The 21274-nt window shown below is 41.3% G+C and overlaps 1 protein-coding gene and 1 long non-coding RNA gene across 2 annotated transcripts in view; one reads left to right on the plus strand and one right to left on the minus strand.

Moving 5' to 3' along the window:
• Window positions 1-21274, minus strand: part of PLEK (pleckstrin) — a 25579-nt gene continuing 4305 nt past the window's right edge. Inside the window, exons 2-9 of the mRNA XM_040458215.1 lie at window positions 15550-15705; window positions 15115-15296; window positions 13414-13505; window positions 10314-10498; window positions 8434-8538; window positions 3886-3969; window positions 3143-3212; window positions 1-1749 (exon numbers count right to left, since the gene is read on the minus strand). Of these exons, the coding sequence (XP_040314149.1) occupies window positions 1613-1749; window positions 3143-3212; window positions 3886-3969; window positions 8434-8538; window positions 10314-10498; window positions 13414-13505; window positions 15115-15296; window positions 15550-15705 (1011 nt within the window). The 3' untranslated portion in view covers window positions 1-1612. The remainder of the gene's footprint in view (window positions 1750-3142; window positions 3213-3885; window positions 3970-8433; window positions 8539-10313; window positions 10499-13413; window positions 13506-15114; window positions 15297-15549; window positions 15706-21274) is intronic.
• Window positions 8483-21274, plus strand: part of LOC121019074 (uncharacterized) — a 19550-nt gene continuing 6758 nt past the window's right edge. Inside the window, exons 1-2 of the long non-coding RNA XR_005785430.1 lie at window positions 8483-8556; window positions 18263-18444. This is a non-coding gene — a long non-coding RNA (uncharacterized LOC121019074). The remainder of the gene's footprint in view (window positions 8557-18262; window positions 18445-21274) is intronic.

A 21274-nucleotide genomic window follows, 5' to 3' on the forward strand; every position in this document is an offset into this window, starting at 1 on the left:
GAGATGTTAAACATGGTCATGTTTGTTTCAAAACATAAAGTTGACTCCATATCAATAAATACTTTTAATACTGAATATAGAAAAACTGTGCATGTTCTAAAAAGACAGCTTACTAAAGAATTGGAGAAAAGATAGCCTTTTACCTCTAGGCCGTTGATAAAACCATTCAGGAGTAGAAATAACCTCAAGAATATTATGTGGAATTGGGGGAGGGAAAGAGAGGAGTTGATAAAATCAAAAAGAATTTTCTGCTCTTCTTTTCTCACTATAGCCTTAAAGTTAGAAATCTGAAGTTGGAAAATGCACCTTCACATATACACCTGTTTGGGGGTTTTTTGTTTTTGTTTTTGTTTCTGTTTTTGTTTTTCTCACTTTAGGGTTAGAATCCCTAATTGGTGGACAGGGTCAAAAGTTGAAACAGGTACTCAATTTGAATCTAGATCAGATCACTCGGGTTGGTAATGGGTTCATAAGGCCCCATGGAGGCCAAGCAGGAGCAGCTACAGCTTGTGTCTAAAGCTCAGGTATTACCACAATATCATTAACTGGAGAATTAAAGGTGCTCCACAATGTTGATGGCCACCTCAGTGAGCTGTGTCTAGAGTTAAGTCCTTTCAATGTTATCTTTGTATAAGCCCATCATCCAATCTTCCAGCCTTTGGTCCAGTCCCTGCAGCCTCTAGAACTGGAGGCTATACATTAGCTAGCCAGCCTCCAGACCCCTCACCCATGGAGAGAACCCATGGAGGGAACCCATCTGGCTACTATTTTCTGCAAATATTCAAACGAAAGAGAATCTCAAAGATTTGGAGCCCCCCCCCCCCACCCCCAACCTCAGTTACAGCCAATGGTAGAGAAATGCTCTGGGAAGGGACAAAAATACACCCATCTCAGGTCAGCATCGGGTGGGAGTAGAATATACCTGCTCTGGGTGGCTTCTGGGCATGGAAAAGACCCTCAGCTACTCCTGGCTTCCTTGGGTCATTTTCTCAGAAGGTATAACTCTCCAGGCTATGTGATAAGTAAGTGATAGAAGGCTTCAACCTAAAAGACAGCACTGTGGCACTGGTTTTCAGGAAGTTTCTGGTTAGAGTGAGGAAGGAAGAAGAAAGTCCTCCTTCATTCTGATACACAATCTAATGGCCAAGAGCAAGAGAAGGTGGTGAACAAGAACAAAGGAGGTTTATGCCTAGTCTTTTAAGTATAGATTGGGAACAGTTTTAAAGAGCAGAATATCTCAGGTTCTGAAGGCCAGGGCTGAGCCTAGCAGGGACACTAGCCGGACAACTAGACACACTTCACTTCCATGGGTATTAGAATCACAGGGCTTTTGGTTTTTAAGCTCAGGCCTGGAGAGATTAAGCAGGGAAGCCATGCCACACAGCTTATTATATCTGCGTGGTGGGACACAGAGAGGTTTCAGAAAGCAATGCGATTGGTGCAAGTGAACAGGACGTGGCATGTGGTTAGTTCTATTCAGAACCACTGCAGACAAAAATTTCCCAGCCCTGAGTCCTTTATCATCAGTCTGTTGCCAGAAGTGGACACGTCCTAGGCCAAGCTTATCCACGGGGTTCCCTTGGGAGAGTGATGATGGGCTGCAGAAACATCCTCACTTCCCAGTCCGAGAGGCCACCTGGATGGCTTTGATCCACTCGGTGCGCTCCTTGGCAGTGGCCGCTTGCAAGAAATAATGAACTTCATCAGCTGTGATGATCTCAAAGAGGTTTTCTTCTTCGCTTTTCCTGCCTGGTGAAAAAGAAAGTGAGCGACAAAGCACATGCAGAGACGCTGCCCAGTCACCCTCCTTTTGCAAGGAATGAAATTTTTATTTTTTTAGTATTCTAAGAAAATTAAATCTGTGGCTTTCAAACTTATCATCATTGTATGATCATATATCTTTATTGTATAATCATACATACATAGAGTATGTATATATACTATACTACAGTATACTAATACTATATATAGATAGCTAGATAGATATGGTATGTATATAGATAGGTACATAGTATGACTGTGTGTGGTATGAGTGTGTGTTTACGAAATAAGTAAAATACTCGACAGTTTACAGTTTCTTTTACAGTTTATGAGCAAACTAAATTTCCTACTTTTGCATACCAATGAATGAGTACCTCTACGAGAGCCCAATGAGTACTTTTCCTGTGCTCATAATATAAGCCGAGGACTGACCCTAATATATTAAAATTAAAAATAAAAACAAAAATCCAGACCCACTTCCGGTAAAAAATACAAGCTTGAACTTGTTTTTATCAGGGGCTAAGTTAGAGTCTGTTGAAAGATCGAAAGGCAGTTAACTGGCCAATAGCGCGACAAGACTTAAAACATCCACCTCAAATCAAAAATCGTAATTCCATAAGAAGAAGACAATGAGCAGATACAGGAGTAGTCAAAAGTCTAAGCTTTTGCAGCTGTAGTGTTTTCCCATCAGCCTTTATAACATCATAAACCCAAAATGACATGGCAAAACCAGGGTTGGGATGTCTAAACCACATCTCCCCAGTGATACCCCTCATTTCTGCATCTGTGAAGTCGGTCAACACCAGCATGGCTATTCCATTCACCACATCATAGACTTGTGATCTAGGACCCAGAGGTCACTGGTGCAACCCCTCACTCCAGAGGAGGAGCTAAGGCCCAGATTCATTAGGTGGTTCACCCTAGACCATGCCACTAACCGACTAGCACAGACATAACTGCAAGTCAAGTGAACTTTCCACTCACTGCACTGTCTCACTGCACAAATGTTCCTTTTGCTGTGGGAGATTTCCTGGTCTGGATATGTAAAAGGTCCCCCTTTAAGGAGTGCCACAGCTCAATTACAAGCATCAGGAGGTAACAAGTCTCTCCATCCAAGCCAGTTCCAAGGGGAAGATTTTTCTCAGCATTGCTCAAGGATTTGCTCAAGTCATCCACAAAGCCACTCCTCCTCTCCAAGGCCCAGAGAGACAGGGCAGCATCTGGGAGAAAATAACTCTTGTTTTCTCCCAGGTTTCCAGACAGAAATCCATTCATGCTTAGCCTGATTGATTAAGTCAGTTATTGATTGTTGTTGGCTCAGGATGCCCAGGTGTGGAAAGGAAGCCTGAATAACCTCTCTCAAACAAAAATTCATTCTTACCATCTGGGTTGCTCTCCACTGAAGTCACTACACAGCCTCTCAAGTGAATTGCTCCCAGGGGATCTTCCCCCTAGAGAAGAGAGGAGCCCTCATGTTATGTTTCCAATGTACAATGCATGAACATACCTTATCCTGTTGGTACAAAAGCCGTACAGACTCACTCTGGTGTAGATTAGGGCACCCCAAATGGGTAAGAGTAGAAGGAGACTAAAGAAAACCCCTTCCTGCACTGTAAGCAGGGTCGGTAAGCCCTGCACTGTAAGCAGGGTCTGAGGATCCAACCCAGATGGGTTTGTCTTTACGGTTTAGAGTTGACTCCTTTTATTAAGGAAAAGGCCCTCTTCTGAATAAACAACAGCCCAAATGGCTGGACTGAAACAGTGCTCTCATCCAAATTGGCCCAGAGGAGGAATTATCACTGTTTTTCATATTAAACCAAGAGCAATGAATTGGACCGGTTGAGTCCCTCTGAAAGTATCAGATCAGGGCAAACAAAAACAAATGAATAACAATATAGCGATATTTTCTTTCATCCCTGAGCTTGTGCTGGCCTCAAAGCCTAAGACTGCAGATCTTTGCAGTTAAGAGGGGAGAGGAAAAGGTAGAGGAGAGCAGGAGAAAAAGAAGTGGGAGGGTAAAGAGGAAATGGGGATATAAACAGAGCAGAAAGGAGAATGGAAAGCCCAGATAGCAGATGCAGTGGAGGTCTGAGTGCAATAGATGTGTTGACCACAGGATCTCACCCCAGCAGGGTCATAGTAGTGCAGGTAGGCAGGGTCTTCTCTCAGAATGAACTTCCTCACTTTCCAGTTTTTCCTCCTGTGCCCCTTTATCCAAGATCAACATAAAAAGAGGCATGGTGAGTTCTTAGCATCACTCTGTACATATAGTATCTACATAGTAAGCTTTGTTGAACTGAAAAAAGAAAAAGATGAAATACCAACTTCAGGAAAACGAGGTCCCAACCCAGGTCTTTGTCAGGGAGATAGCACTACGGCCAGTGAATAGTTTGGATGTTATGAAATTATGGATTAATTATTTCTAAGACTGCCTTCCAGGTTTAGTATTACATAAGACAATATTTTATACAATGTACCTACATGGTTGTTAGGTAACATGGAGGATATAAAGAGGTTAAGACATAGCTCTACTCTTTAGAGCTAGAGTTTACAGTCTATGTGGAAATATAAAACAGCAAATGTCCAAATCAAGTAATTGGTATAGATAACAGATTTCAAGGGAATTAAATGTGGGATATGTTACTGTAGGTTTGGGATGTCAAAGAGAGCCTCTGCACTTAACCACAGAGGGCACACAGGAGACAGATGGATGGGAAAGAGGTGGGTGGAAAGACTTGACAACAAAAAAGCAGCAATGGGAATACACAAGGCATATGCAGACATTAATGAATAAGACCAGTCTGGCTAGAATGCAGGGTTCATGAGACATGTTTGGGAAAGTGGAAAGAGACTTAAAAGGTGGGGGTTGTTGCTGATGGCTTCTGAGTCAGAGGTGAAAAGATTACAATCACATTTTAGGAAGATTAATATGGCGACCACATGTAGGATGGACCAGCTGGCTAGGTTAAAGATAAGCCAGGGAGAAGATACTAAGGTAAAAAGAAGCTCATTAGGAAATTATTGCAACAATCTAAGCACAGAATTATTAGGAACTAACATCAGGTAGCAGCAATGGAAGCGGGAAGGAATAGTCACTGTGACAGACATGATCAAAACACATAGGAACTGGGCTTTCCCAAAGAATGACACCATCCAGACTGTGGGTTTGTAGGGCAGGATTTATGTTTTGTTGACCTTTGTTCCTCCAAAGCCCAGCCCTATGCCTGATACATAAAATCTCACCCTGGAAGCTGCCATATATCTGCTTGTAATTTCCTTGAATTATACAGTTTCTTCAATCAGCTTATAATAATTTTTTTTAATGTCGTGGTAAACCTAATTTCATTATTTCCTCCAGAAAATTCAAATGACTTAAATATCTCCAGAAGAAAAAAAAAGTGTATATTAGACGATATACAGTTTCTGTCGTGCCAATGTGAAGCATATCATTTAATTCTAAAGCACCATATATTGACAAGCACATATATAAATTTTCCAATACTTTTTACTGTGCTCCTATAGAAAAAAATGAAACATTTATGATTTTAGCAAACAGTGTCTCCTTCATGATGCCAAGTCTAAGGAGTTTAAAGGGAGCTTTCAAGAATGAGTCTAAGTTATATTGGCCAAGGAGCTCATCTCCAAAGAGGCTTTTACTTGCTTGAAGGATGGAGCCAGGAATCCTATAGAGTCATATGGGAGAACAGACAATATTTCTATCTGTTATGTCATATCTAGAATGGCTTCTGTATCAATTTCTAAAATTCTTTTTACGAATTCTTGTTCTTTGCCTTAGGTAATAAGATGCTAAAGCTTTTGCCTTACACCATTTCTTTCTGACCTGTGAACACACATTTCATGATCTCTCATGCAATTACTGGGTGAATAACAAGTTCTTGTGAATCAGTGGAAGGGGAAGATAATAGGAAGAGGTGAAATCAGCCAACCCTGGTCAACTACCTATTGCCTTTAAGCTCTCATTGACATCACAATGTGACTCACTGAAAAGCTTAATGTTAGTAAGTGGGTCTCTGGCCATCCTTCATGTAATGAGTATTTCCTGGGGGATTTTAAGGAATGTGTGCATGCCCGGGGTTTCTAAGAATTGTTGCTGATCTGCCAGCCACTTATATTCAATTTAATTCTCTCTACAAATGTTTATTATCTATTATAGACCAAGAAGAATGCTGAGCTCTGCAGAAGATATGAGAAAAACATATGATATATTGTCCCTCCTTATCAAAAAATCTATACATAGTTTTGAAACCAGATATTTTGTTCATTGTCATAACAGAAGGAACTATTTAAAAAGGGATTATATTAAATATAATTCACTATCATTTATCCTCAAATTTACTACATCCCCCAAGTAGAATTATTTTCTCTGGGATGGGAGAAGTGGGAAGAATTGGGTGGGGGGGGAAGGACTGGCCTCCAGTTGAACACAGCTACTTCCCGCCTGTGAGGTGTGGGACCCAGGTGCCCTTTTTCATGATAAGCCTTCTACACACATTAACCCTGCTAACTCCCAGCAGCAGACACAGAGTGGTTTAGCTTTGTGACACTTGGAGAAATTTTTTTAATTCCTTCAGGTGATTGTGATATGAACCAGGGTTATAAACCACTGAGCTGAGAGATTGGAAACATTAAAGGGGGCCATCAATCAAAATAGAAGAGGTTTCTTTTCCCTCTCACTCCTGCCAAAAATTAGAGGAAAGAATATTGTAAAAAAAACAAAATCTCTAAATGCACATAGATTGTTGTTTTCTTCATAGTAAAAGGAGGCTAAGAGGGGTTACTATATTATAGTGGTATTTTGGTAGTAGGATAAGTTAGCTTTGAAGAAAAAGGCTGGCTCTGTGGTTCTCAGCCTTGGCCACACACCAAAATCACTTGCAGAGCTTTAAAATCCGGAGACCCGGGTTTAATTGGCCTGGGGTGCAATTTTAACAGATCCCTGGAGGACTAAAATGTACACCAGTTGGGCCAGCTAAAACTAAATTGCACTTATCAAAAGCCAATTAAAGGAAGGTGAGGAAAAATACAGAAGTAAGCCTACTTCAAGTCCCCATTATCTTCAACACACATTCAGATAACCATTACCCTCAGCCAAATTTTTGACCAGGAATATGAGGATGTTTGGCAGAACTAGAGGAAGCTTGCAATAGGCAAATTCTCGCCACAGACAACTGCCAGAGCCTTCTCTATAGAAGGCTGGCCCTGCTCCTATACTTCCCCTTTGATCTAGTCAGTGGTCACCCTGTCATAAAGTTATTAGAATAGTCTGTGAATTCTTTTTAAATCCTTGCAGAATTATCTTTTGGGACCCTGTTCTCTCAAAACCTAATGTTAAAGTAAGTGTTTCACACTAATGCTCCCCTTCCCTAGTACTAGGTATATATCTATACCTAATCTCAACTAGTTCAAATTTCTTCTTTTTAAATGTGAGTATATGGTCAACTTTGGTTCTTCCCTCTTCACCTCGGAAGTTCAAGGTCCTCTCATGACGTAAATCAAATCTCAGTCCCACAGTTATATACTAAGCAGTGCCTTTAAGACAGATCACAGCACAGCAAGGAAGTTAAAACCTCGGCCTTATGAAGCAGCTTTGGTTTCTATGATACCATATGCTAGTATCAATTTTTTTCACCCCCAATATTCTCATGTCTTCCTGTTGCTTTTTCCTCTACCAGGTGTTGTCCCAGGCTTCCTCACTTAGCCCCAGCCCTTATATTCCCTTACCTCTTGGCATTCTGTGCCTTAGCACCTGGTAACTAACTAGAGCTCTCCGGTTCACCCCTGCCATTGCTTCCCAGACTGACAGTAGCCTGTGACTGTGGAGACCTGGTGACTGCATATGACCCCCCCCCCCCCCCCCCCGCCCAGGACTGAGTGCATGCCATCTGACTGGATCTGACATTTGTCTGCTGCAGCTCCTGCAGAGTTGGCTTCAGGCATGTCCTGGATTTGGTCTCCCCATGACCTACCCACGGTCTAGAATAGGACTTCCTTGCTTTCAATGGTATGTAATGTTCCTCTTCTGAGTGTGGCCTATTCCTGTTTCCTGGTCACTTTGCAAGAAGGAGGGATAGGCGAGTGGAAGTACTTTTACTGTGAAACATCTCTGTCTTTTGGATGGCACCTTTTAGACAATTGATTTCTTCCAACTAATGAAAAGGTCATTATTATTTTTTTTTGAAACATCTCTTTTCCCCATGATATTCATAAAAGAAGAGTTTCCCCAGGTGCCTGGCTCAGTCGGTTAAGTGTCTGACTCTTGATTTCGGCTCTGGTCATGATCTCACAGTTCGTGGGCTCTGCACTGACAGTGAGGAGCCTACTTGGGATTCTCTCTCTCTGTCTCTCTCTCTCTCTCTCTCTCCCTCCCTCCCCTATTTACACCCTCTCTCTCTCTTAAAATACACAAATAAACTTAAAAAAAAAAAAAAGAAGAGTTTCCCCATTTCAAGGTGCATCTTCTACTCTACCTGCCTCAGTCCTCCTGTCCTAAAGTCACTTTGATCATCTACTTAGCTTTTTGTCTTTCACTCTGCAGGGCTCATTTTCTAGTTGAGTATTGGCCAAACAAACCAAATACTATTTGGTTAATTTAGAAATTAAAAGAAACTGGTAAAGGGGAAAAGACTGAAGAGAATAGTGGTGACCACTCACCTGTTTCAGTAAACATCCTTGCTTGATAACGACCCCTCTGAATTCTTCTTTCAGAATCACATCGTCATCACTGGAATTCTCTTCACAGAAGAACCCGCTGTCTGGCTGTTGGGAAACCAAGCAGTAAGTTTGTTTTACCAGTCTTAGGCATATGGCTACTTGTACCTTCTCCCCTCCCTTTCCCCTCCAGCCACTGGGGTGGTTTCCTTTTCTCCTTCCTACTGTGGCTCATATCCTGACCTAAACTTTAAAAGTTGTCCTTGGTTATCTCATTTCCCCTCTTCCTGTTTCTTGTCTCTAGATGCTTGTTTCTTGTTTCTAGATGCTCCACTCAAGAGTGATTTTGTCAATATCCTTTCATCCTCTTGGGTTCTGCAAACTGTATTCTAAGTCTAGCTCAGCACATTTCTTCCTTCAAAGCCTTCCTTCTCTTGGCACCTCATGGCCATATCCTTGAAAGTAGAGTTAGCTAATTTATAAGACACTGCATAACACAATCTCCATTATGACCTTTACCACTCAGCCCCTTCCACTTTGAGAAGACTGAGAACATGATGTGTCCAGCTTCATGTTCTAAGGTCAAGAGCAAACTGGGCCTTGCTCAGCTATAAGCAAGTAATGAACCATACAAAGGAAGAAGAGCCACTCTGGTGGGTATTTTTAGAATCTCACATTTAAATGGCTATAAACAACCAGATCAAAGGTCTAGAAAGAAGAAAATACTGACAGTGGAACTTCCCCCAAAGTGAAATGAAACTCTCTTGGGGATATTCACTTCATTTTTGTAAGAAGATAGTTCCCTTAAATAGCTTCCTACCTTTTATGCCCTGACCCCAAATTGAAACAAAACTGCCAAAATCCCCCTAGAAATCCACTGTCGCTGGTTTTCTTATTTGGCCCAAGTTTAGGTCCATATTGTGCAATATAGTATTTCCCAATCTGTGGTAAGCATACATGGAGGTAAACAAGATGGTTGGGGGAGGGGACGTGGATGAACACATTTTGTGTTAAGAGTAGCATATTGTAGGGGTGCCTGGGTGACTCAGTCAGTTAAGCATCCGACTTCGGCTCAGGTCATGATCTCATGGTTGAGCTCCACGTCGGGCTCTGTGCTGATAGCTCAAAGCCTGGAGCCTGCTTCGGATTCTGTGTCTCCCTCTCTTTCTGCCCTCCCCCTGCTTGCACTCTGTTTCTCTCTCTCTCAAAAACAAATAAACATTTAAAAAAATAAAAAATATATATATTTAGAAAAATACAACCAGCACATTGTGATTTTACAGATCTCCCTCTAAAAAGGAAGCTCCCTGAGGGCCGCAGTTTTTGCCCATTATTTTTTTTTTTTCACCACTGTATCTCTTCTGTCTAGGAGAGTGCCTGGAATGTACTAGGACCTAATAGATTTTTATAAATTAATTATTGCTTAGAATAAGAATAAAGTTTTGGGTGCCTGGGTGTCTCAGTCAGTTGAGCATCCAACTCTTGATTTCAGCTCAGGTCATGATTTCACAGTTCGTGAGACTGAGCCCCATGTCGGACTCTGTGCTGAGCATGGAGCCTGCTTAAGATTCTCTCTGTCTTTCTGTCTCTCTCTGTCTCTCTCTCCCTCTGCCCCTCTCCCCTTCAGTGTTCTCTCTCTTTCTCTCTCTTTCTCTCAAATTAAAAAAAAAGAATAAAGTTTTAAAAGTCACTTTAAAGGAAACTATTCAAGTAAACAATATTTTTCTTTAAAGTGGATATAGCAGGCATTGCAGAGGTGAACAAGTCTCTACAGGGCTGGGCCCTTTCTTTTGCACACGTGGGTATGAACTAAAACCAACCTAGAATCTGCGCAGGGCAGCCCTCATCACAGGAAGAGTAAAGGGGTAGCATTTCTCACTTACAAAGTAGTAGAAGGCATCAGGGTTGTCCAGGAAAGGATTTTCAGCAGTTCCATCCACTGCATTCTTGGACAGTTCTCCAGCAGGCTGCAGGTACCCTTCATTGAGCAGTGAGGAGGCAATCATGAGGCCTTCCTGGCGATTCCGAACAGACTTATTGGAAACCAGCCAGTCGATGACACAGTTGCCTGGATGGGACCATCAGAGGGAAGGTTAACACTCCCTACCAAGTTACCAAAGAACAAGCCACTGATAGTCACCCCTGAAGAGCTCCAGAGCACCCAAGTGTCTCACTTGTCTCATCTTCCCTGTTATTCCAAGAAGGAAAAATGAAATCAGCAGGATAAATACTTCTACATGCTCCTTAAGGAGCAATCCATACATCAGAGAAATAGGTTTTACAAACTCACTCATTTACTCCACTAATGAATTGACACTTATTGAGCGTCTACTAGGTGCTAAGTGCCTTGATGGGTATTAGGGATTCCCCCTCAGGGAATCTAAAAGGGAGAGATGGGATGTACTTAAGGATTGTAACAAGCATTCTGCTATGGATCAATGCAGTTCAGTGGAGCTACTAGGTCAAATCTGCAAGAAGGTGTGGAAGTGGGTGGGTAGGGCAGGGGGCTGGTCTACGCTGTTGGGAAAAGATTCATAAGGGAAGTGGCATGGGGCTCAGGCTTAAAACATGAGTAAAATGTTTGCCAAGCACATAAAACAGGGCTAAGAGGAACCTGCACAGGCTGATAAAGCAGCAGCATGGGAACAGAGGCCCACAGGCACGAAGCAGCCCCTTTTGGGGGCAGAGGGCAAAGTTGGTGGAAAGAAGGTGAAAGAACACAAGAGAGAGTGAGGAAGACACAGGGTGAGTGGGAAAGCTTAGATGGCATACTAAGAAGTCTGGCAATGAAGGGGCACCTGGGTGGCTCAGTCAATTGAGCATCTGACTTTGGCTCAGGTCATGCTCTCACAGTTGGTGAGCTCAAGTCCAGCATCAGGCTCTGTGCTGACAGCTCAGAGCCTGGAATCTGTTTCATATTCGGTGTCTGCCTCTCCCCCACTTGCACTATGTCCTTCTCTCTCTCTCAAAAAAAAATAAACATTAAAAAAATTGTTTTAAAGAAGATAAAAGGGAATTGACCCATCATCTGGATTATTAGCAGGCTACAACTTTGAAGCTTTACATGAAAAATGACATATTCTGTATAAATGTAGACAACCAGGGAGCCAACGTAACAGGCAATAGGTTCCCGGTCATCAAAGCAAGAGCAATAGGATATACTACCTTTGAAACATTGGTTAGTGAGCCTTCCATGAATATCATATATGAGACACTTTTGCCCACTTTTATTTTGTAGAAGGATAAACTAATTAATACTGCATTTCTGCTTTTAAACCTCATAGTGACCCTATGAAAGTGCTAGGGGAGTAATTACAGACCTCATTTAACAATAAGAACATTGAGACTTGGAGAATTTAAGTGACCTTAGGCCCGAGTTACACCAGCAATGACCCTTCACTCAAGTGTTCTAACCCTGGAGTCCATATGTACTTAGCCGGGCATGCTGAAGCTTGAAAGACAAGTTCAGTCTTCCTTTTGTCCAACATTCAAGGTCCTCCATCACTTTTCAGCAGTGCCTGAGTCCCAGTCTCTGCCATAGTCTTGTTTCTCCACTGAGACCACCTGACTCCCACAGAAAAACTTGATCTACCTGAATTTCTAGAACTAATACTGACCTTCAGTGGGGAGGACTTACGAAGTTCTAGCCCTGTACTCTGGGACTCAGTAACACATACACAGGAAACAGGTATGGCCTGGACCTTGCCCCCAGACCTATTTCAGAACCTCTTCCTTGTCTCCTTTGCTAGAGGCTCTGTCTTAGTGGCATCAATCCTGCTAGAGTTAAGGCCCTGCTTTCCTCTTGTCAGCTTCCCTTACTACCGCCCATGGCCTGGTATCTTGATTCCAAATTTCAGCCCTGACTTTTCTAATGTTAACAGGCTACAACCTTAACTCTCTGAGGCTGATTCCTACGGGACACTACCTTGCTACTGCAGATCACACTTCCTGACTTTGTCCTGAATGGTTTTTGTGAAGTATCTATTGATTGGATATCCCCTCAGATTCTACATCGGTTGTATCTTCTCAGAGATTTTCTCTCTTGATCTTTTCTGTCACCATAAATAAAGCATGCTCAGCTTCTGACAACCTATTCCCAACTGCGTGTCCCATTTAGCCCCTTAATGAACCATCAGCCCTGCTAGGCTGGTCATTTTCTTCTTCTGGATGCATATTCCGTATATCTCTGCCTCATAACTTTGTCCTCGCCATACTTAATGAAATGCCACCCAACTCTTTGAGTAAAATTTAAGCCTCACTTCTATGAGTCTCAACAGCCCCCTGAGTTCTTTCTCTTTTCTGGACTCAGAATTGTCTGTTCAGACATGTGACTTCTTAATTATAAAAACCACCCTGAGAGCTCACACCACATAATATTTACTGTATACCAGGCACTCTTCTAAACATATTACAGAGAGCCTATAAAGTATGTGCACTGTGATTATCGCCATTTTATAGACAAGGAATGTGAAGCACAGAGAGGCTAAGTTATTGGCCTAAGGTTTTATAGCAAGTAAGTGGCCGAGCTAGGATGTTAACTAAGGCAGTCTGGCTCCAAAGAATATGTTTTTAACCTCTATGTCATCCACCTAAATTTGTGACACTTAATGCTGGATCCTGTGCAGCCTCACACATCTCTAGTATTGTCACTTAAATCTTACATTGTATACCTTGATTCCTGTTTATCAACTTATTCAACTCTGTGTCTGTTTCAACATAATGCCATTTATTTTGGGTTAGGGGTGGAGAGACCCTTTGACTGATTAGCTGGAACTTCCAAAACTTTAACTTGAACAGCATAGTTCTTTTCTGCCTTTCCTTCTGCTTCCACCCTGGGGACATTCAATTCTCATGTTCGCCAGCCTGAGTTCTATGACCCCATTCACCCACCATGCTTCATACACCCTCCCACACATAAGGCTGAGCGAGAACTACATGTTGCCTTCCCCAGCTGCCCTATTTCAGACCTGCCATGCCTTTTACCTGTGAAGCAGTGATTAAAAATCTTCTTGTCCTTCTCTAGATTCAGCTCTTTTATTCCTTTTTCAGTGTCTTTCATGGACAGATACAAGGCACTGTGCAGACATGAAAACAGATGGATGAGTGGAGAGTCTTTCAGAATGGCAAGTCCTCTCTGGAAGTCACCACCTTGGAAAGGCCTGCCATGATCACAAGTTTCCCCCCTCCTCAGGTGGCCCCTGAGCCTGGTCTCTCCACTGGATCAAAAGTAGTTAAAGGGCTGGGTTCATATTTGTTTAACTCTGTGGCCTATACAGCATTCAGCAAAATGTGCTGGGAAGGTATTTAATGTCTCTTACATTAAGAGACATTAAGCTCTTTGAGCTCTTTGGTGATATAACTCTTAGCGCCTGAAATAGAGTTGCCCCAGTTAGGTGCCAAGAGGAGAGGTTCTTGGGGCCAATTGTTCATACACATTCTAGATCTTTAATTGCCCTCAATCCTCATGTCTTACTTCTTTAAGTGTCCTTCAAGAGACCATCTGTTGTAGATATTTGCCTCCAAGAAAGAAAATTTGTGCTAAGCTTATCTCTTATTCTAAAAATTATGAGAGATGGCAAATTCTCATTTTTGGCCTTGAAGTAATAAACCAAAGATGGCCTTATCAGAGAAATTGCAGACAACAAACAGAAGACCGTTTTTGTGTATCCTGTGGTTCCATGGAGCACAAACATCATCCCCACATAGCACTGACAGCTGTGGCTGGAAACATGGTCACTTGACAACCCCTCCCAGCAACTACAGCTGGACTAGGCACTGCCTCTTGGGTCTTTACCAAAAGCTTTATTGGTGAGAGAAGGTGCTCATTCTCACCAAGCTCAAAGCGCAAATTTTATTAGATCCCTGTGATATGCCAAGTCCTGTGGTGGGTTTGCATAAGGGGTTTCTTCAGTCCCCTCCCAGAAACCCTCGCCATCTTGTAAACAGAATCCTTGTTGGACATGTTAAGCAACCAACATGGAATTCTTCCTGGCAGGGCTCCCATTTCAGCGTATGTCCAACACAAAAGCAAAACTAGCAAGAAGTGAAGAGACTCCTAGGGAAAGAGGCTCTTGTGGTAGGAGATGTGAAACATTCAGGAAGGAAGAAACCCTGTTCCCAACCCCTGTCAGAGGCAGAGTTTACCTGTGAGCCTCTAAAAACCTTTAGGTAACAACTCTCGCCTGCAAGTCCAAACCAGCCAACAGATAAGTCCATTTAAACCAAGTCAGGGCACCAATGACTTCTGCCCAGGATGGTTGTTCACCCTGGCTGGCTCTTGCTGGCTTTGTAAATGCATGAACTTGAACTTGAAATCTTACTTGCCTTTTCCTGCCTATCTAGAGATCCTGAACCTTTGTTTCAAGACTAACTTATTATAGCTACTTCAAAAATGCAATTATGCATTCTCTCTCTGTCTCTATCTCTCTATCTCTCTGTCTCTCTTTCTACCAAGGTTGCACAAAATGAGGGAATTTATACTGCATTAGGCTCCTCTCCTCAGCTGCTAGGCCTTGGAGAATCTATGATCACTCCTTCAGACTCATGTAAACATCTCAGTACACCAAGTGCCAGCATCAACTTGGAGGAGTGGATACAGCCTCCAAAGCAAGCCTTGGAGCAGGATCTGTTGTGAGATTTCCATAGCAAGGGGGCACGAGGGTAGAGTGAAGCAAAGAAAATCACCCTAAGTCAACGGTTTCTGGCAGTCGAATGGACCTCCTGGTAGATTTCCTTGCAAACTTCTGACCTCCTTCAATGCATTTAATGGCCTTCTTGATGTCTCGAACCCAAGCATCTCTCTCCTCCAGGAAGGCTGCCTGGAAGAAGTGGTCCTGCTGTTTGGTCGTAGTGATCTTAAACACAAACTAAAAATCAAAACACATCCCATTAGGAGTGATTCCTTTCAAAGGTCTGAGTTCCCTTAGAAGCACAGTAGTTGAGTCAACCCCATTCTGGAAGTGCTTGGCCAACAGAAACCCAAATGCCTAGGGCTGAGTATGGGGGTTGGTAAGAAGAACAGACCCAGGGAGCACCATTCACATTGTAGGCTACACACAGGCTCAAATGTCAGAGCAAGGTGTTACAAGGTGTTCATCGTGGCTAGGAATGTTGACTCACCATCCTTTTGCCAAAGTCTTGACAAGGACTAGTCAGTGTGCTTCCTTTCAGGGGGATCATTCCTTTGGGGCTGTTGTCACTTTTCTTCTTATAGAATTCAATTCCATCTTCTAACAATACAACCCACATGGGTTTCCAGGTGTTGAACACACTTCCCTGTAATGAAACAAAAAGAGCTGTGCCACAATGTCTTCTAAAATGATTCTATAGATGGTGCACAGCTTGGTAAATAGCCTAGTTTTGGCCAGTGTGGATTCAGGTGATGCACGTTGGTCACACGACCAGGCTGGTAGCAAAGCAGCCTTCAGGGGAGAAGGGGACTGCCATTCCGCTGAAAACTTTAAAAAAAATTTTTTGAAGATAAAATGTATATACCTCCATAGGCAGGCCTTAAGCTTCACATGGCCCATTACCAAGAGAATATGGTATGGCTCTCTAACCCCCTTCTTGTGCATTTCAGCCACAGAAAGCCTTATTTTCTGCTCCCAACTCTGCCCACTGTGTTCATTCCACTTAGGGACTGCAAATAGATTCTATCTCAAGTATCAATTCAGACTGAATAGTAACTGATGCCTGAGGCCAGACTCACTGGAAAGGTACCATAATCCAATAGCTGTTTTGACTATGGGCATGGAGGCCATAAATGGTATTGGCTAGCTGCGGTTACTGCCATCCTTTGGTCTAATCAGATTTTATCTGAATATGAACATCAAGAAGAAACTCAGAGAGCAGCCTTGTGTATGAGCATAGATAAGTTGTATGAAAATCACTTGCAAAATCATCTATAATACAGTGAGACTACCCACGTCAATTTGGCCTTAGGAAAATCCTTATTTAAAATATTAGGGTTAATGCCAACCACCCTTGTAGCAATAAATTAACCATTCTGACTACATCAAGAAAGTCTCTGTTTCTTGTCCATATTTTGGGAGGACTTTGGAAAAGGAAGAGGTTCTTTGCCTCTCATCTTTGAACCCATGGTGTCACCTTGTCATGACCACCACAAAATAGAATTATCATCCAGTTCCCAGCAGATCCTGCTGCTTATCTTAAAATACTAACAGCTTCTATATAAAGGTCCAGTTGCCCAAAAGGAAGACTATTTATACAATGAAGATAAATACTTGTGGGACTATCATTTTGCTTGTTCATGTGTTTCCTTTGTTTTAGTTACTGAAAAAAAAAATTTTTTTTATTAGAACACACTATCTCTCTTCTGCACAGGCAGAATAACTGTCCATACTGACACTAGATTATTTCTCTTTTTAAAAAATGGGCAATGCCAGACACTGTGCCGATACATGAAATAATGTCAATCAAATGCCTGTCCGTTTTACATCTATTTAAGAGAAACTCATATTCACATTATAAAAAGCCCCTCCTATAAATCAGTAAAAAAATACAAATGACCTGTTTTTTTTTTTTTAATTGGCAAAGGACTAAAAGAGGCATTTTATTAAAGAGGATATCCAAAAAGCCTCTGAAAAGGTGCTCAAAATCATTTTTTACTAGGGAAATGCAGGTGAAAAGCAAATGAGATACCTCTGCACACCCATGAGTGTATCTAAAATTAAAAAGATTGAGAAGGGCAAGATTTGGAAAGGATGGTAACTGGAACTCCCATACATGACTGGCAGGAGTGCAAAATGGTGCATCTAATAATGGAAAACTATGGAGAATGTCCTAATTCTTAGAAGATAAATGTTGAAGTATTTAGGTGTGAAGTAGCATGATGTCTGCAACTTATTCACAAGTATCTCAGTATAAAAATATGTGTCTGTATTTATACAGAGATACAGAAGCAGGGAAGAGAGAGCAAAAGCACCCTTGTGTTAACAGTTGATAAATCTAGGTAAAGAACATGGGTAATCCTACTATTTTTCCTATTTCTCTGTGGGTTCAAAATTTTGCAAAAATTGAGAAAACTTAATAAATAAATGAACAACCCATGACACTAATATATATTAAAATTTGGGGGGCGCCTGGGTGGCTTAGCCGGTTAAGTGTCCAACTTGGGCTCAGGTCATGATCTCACAGTTCTTGAGTTCGAGCCCGTGTGTCAGGCTCTGTGCTGACAGCTCAGAGCCTGGAGCCCCCTTCAGATTCTGTCTCCCTGTCTCTCTGCCCCTCCCCTGCTCATGCTCTGTATCTCTCAAAAAAAAAAAAATAAAATAAAATAAAATGTTTTTAATTTGGGATATACTTTTAGAGAAATATGGGAAGTCTATTTAATAAAAAAGTAAAATAACTAAAAGTAATCAAAGATATATTCACAGAGCTAGGAGTAAGAAGCTGGGCTAGATTAAGGAGAAAATGCCTTTCAAGTACAAAACTTTATATCCTACCTCAGGTCTCTCAAAGACTAATAATGGCCAGTCTTTCAGGGCTTTTGGCCTTGGAATTGGGATGAACTGGGAGAGGTCAGCCAGCATTGCATTCCTTCTGTAGAGAATTAAAATAAAGGTACTCCAGAGCCAACTGTTCAAAATGAATTTGGGCTTTCCTAATTCAAATGTAGCCTTAGGGACTCTGTCAACTTCCTCAGAAGAGAATGTGTCATCTGGGATTCGGGCTCGTTATGCACAGTGAGGAGGCCAATATTCTGTGACACAAAAGAAATCTGAACATTGTAAAAGTGGAAACTCTCTTCCAGGCTTGGCAGCAATTAATTAGGTGAGGGTGATGAAATTGTGTGTGATCTGTCTCCTCTCAGCTATTACTGCAGCTTCTCACTGGACTACACTGACAGCATCTCTCTTCAGCCACGCCTGCATTTACTCCTTCTGTCCCCAGGCACCTTGGTGCTCATTCAATAGCACACCTGGAAGTGTGATCATAGGAACATCCAGGCCAGAGAGGCAGTCAGAGTCATCTACCAACGCGCTCATCATACAGGTAAGAATGTTGAGGCCCAGTTAAATGACTGGGCCTACTACACCTGACCAGTTAATGCAGAATTGGGACTAAATCCAGGTCTCCTAATTCTCAATTTTATGCTCTTTCCATTTTCCCTCAGATGCCATCTTCCTTTGGGTTCTTGCATAACTGTAGTTCTAGACTCTAAATCAAAATGCTTAGGCTACTTAGCTAGCCATATATATAAGCTCAAATATATATATATATAAATATATATCATAAATATATAATATAATGTATATTACACAATCATAGTTATATATGAATAATCATAAAACATCTAAACCATATTACATCATGATTTTATAGATGTATAATAGATACATTTTATGATTTCATACATATATATGGCATATGTCTGTTTTCTCCCATTATAGGCCAAAACCTAAACTTTCATATCACAATGGGCTGGTTTCAGATGCTGAGTCAGATTTAAAATTTCCCAGTGAACAACTGCTCATTATCATGGGACTGGTATAGTTTAGCGCACAAGAGTCTGACAATGCATGACACCAAAAGAAGAAATCTTAAAAGACAAGACATTTGGCCATATAAAAAATTAAACTTCTGTACATTAAAAAAAAAAAAAAAACCCTGCAACAACTGAAAAGCAAACATAAATGCATGGCTATTTATAATATATTATAATATAATTAAAGGTTAATATTTTTAATATATTTTTAAGCCCTTTATAAGAAATATACAAACCCTCCCAATTTTTTTAAATGGGCAAACAATATAAACAGGCAATTCTCAAAAGAAGAAAAGCCTGGGGTGAATAAACATAAAAACGTACTGCTTCAACAGAATTCAGAGAAACACAAATTAAAATTGAAAAAGATATAATCTTTTTATTAGTAACTTTTTTTAAAGATGTATAAAATGTATTGGGGAAGATTTTGGGGAAACAGGCATGTGGAAAAAAAAAAAAGGAGCTCTGTGAGTCAGCAGTTTGATGTAGGCTGCCAAAAAAACTCAAGTCATTGCAGGCTGTATAAATAGAAGCACAAGATCTAAAGTGATGAAAGTAATACTCTAACTTTAAATGGAGCATAACCAGTAGGTGACAATGGATCTGGAGCTGAATAGCCCAGGCTCAAATCCTGGCTCTGCCACATTCTAGTAATGTAACCTGGAACAAGTTTTTAAACCTCATTTTCTACATCTGGCTAATGGCGATAATGCTACTATCTATTTCTTAGTGTTATTGTGTTTTTATAAAATACTCCATATAAATTGCTTAGGGCAAGATCTAGAACACAGTAAACACCCGGTAAATACTACCTATTGCCTGTAATTCTGTGCTTATAGGTGCACCTGGAGAATGACCTTGAGTTCGGGAAACCTTAAAGCTGTAGATGATCGGGGCCTGTTGGCATCTCTCTCTTGGGGAATTGTTGGAGGAAATGCTAGGTTTTAGCCCAAAAGGGGACAGGCAGAGCAGATGAGGACTGTCCTGAAAGGTGTGAAACATTATCGTAGACTGTTTGGAGGCCCAGTAGGTGGAGGTTTCAGAAAAAAATGGTTTGCTGCATACCTTCAGGGAGAAATTTTAATTAGTGAGTTTCCCGTCACAAGCAGTACTACAGCATGCTTGTTAGTGGTTTAGTAAAAGGAATGCAAGCCACAGACGGGAAAGTTCAACGAAATACTTTTTTAAGTATTCCTTTCAACCCTCAGATTCTACACATCTATTCCAAAACAAAAACAAAAACAAAAACAAAAAACCCTGGTGTCCCTTCTGTCCTTTATGTCTTCTGTTTACAGATGCCCTACCAAACCTTGGGTCTTACCTACAAGCCAAAAATAAATACATCTTAAAAACATTTAACATGACCATCTAAAAAGGAATACTCCATTGAAATTTTTTTCTAATACTTCAAAAGTTACTATGATACGGAGCCCTGATTTCTCAGTTTCCACATGTCTTTTTCCAGGAAATTTCTTTCTTTTTGAGACATGTTCATTCAACAAATCATGATAAAACAGCTCCTGTGTTTCAGACACTGTCCTGAGTGTTGGGGTATAAAACTGACCAGGAGGCAGTCTCTGCTGTCAAACTGTTCCCAGTCTACCCAGGCAAGAGAGTGACCTTGAACGACAGCTCCAGTTCAGTATGACCAGTGCGCAAACTGGGGCATACTTTGTTTTGTGTAGCTTCACTGAAGATTGCCACAACTCATCGCTGAGGGTTGGGGCAATCTGAATTTGGTGTTTAGAACCCTTCCTAAACACCTCCCACAGAGTGCAAACATCTCGTTTAACTTCTCCTTTCTCTCAGACTTCTCTTTTCATACGTTGACTTGTGGCTGGAATTCAAAGGAAATTACGTTTTGAGCAAAACTGAGTATCTAACTAAAGCAGAACTGTGAGTGAGTAGGTGTCGTCTATTCTCCCACACTCATGGGACATGTTATTTTAAGTTGCTGTTGTATTAAATTAAGTCCTCATTTCTGGTACATCATAAATTGTATCATCTAGTTTTCCAAACTAATCCATGAAATCACTTGTATAACATCCCAGATAAACCTTCATTTTGTACCTATGTAAATTCTTTGAAGGCAAGGAAACTATTCAGTAGTATATTTTTTATATAAGTAAACCCTTCCACGTTGGACAATTTCTCAATAAAAACATATCGGGTGAGCAAAATAGAAATGGCACCAAGTGCTCAACAAAGTGATTTCTTGAGTCCTAAGGATTTGGGTTCAAATCTCAACCTCACCTCTCCCAGAATGTGTGGCTTTAGCCAACTTACTTAGACATTAGCCTCCTCATCTGTAAAACGGACATGTTGCAAAGATTAAAT

This window comes from Herpailurus yagouaroundi, unplaced genomic scaffold, assembly GCF_014898765.1.
Source record: "Herpailurus yagouaroundi ecotype Mexico unplaced genomic scaffold, PumYag 221, whole genome shotgun sequence".
NCBI lineage: Eukaryota > Metazoa > Chordata > Mammalia > Carnivora > Felidae > Herpailurus > Herpailurus yagouaroundi.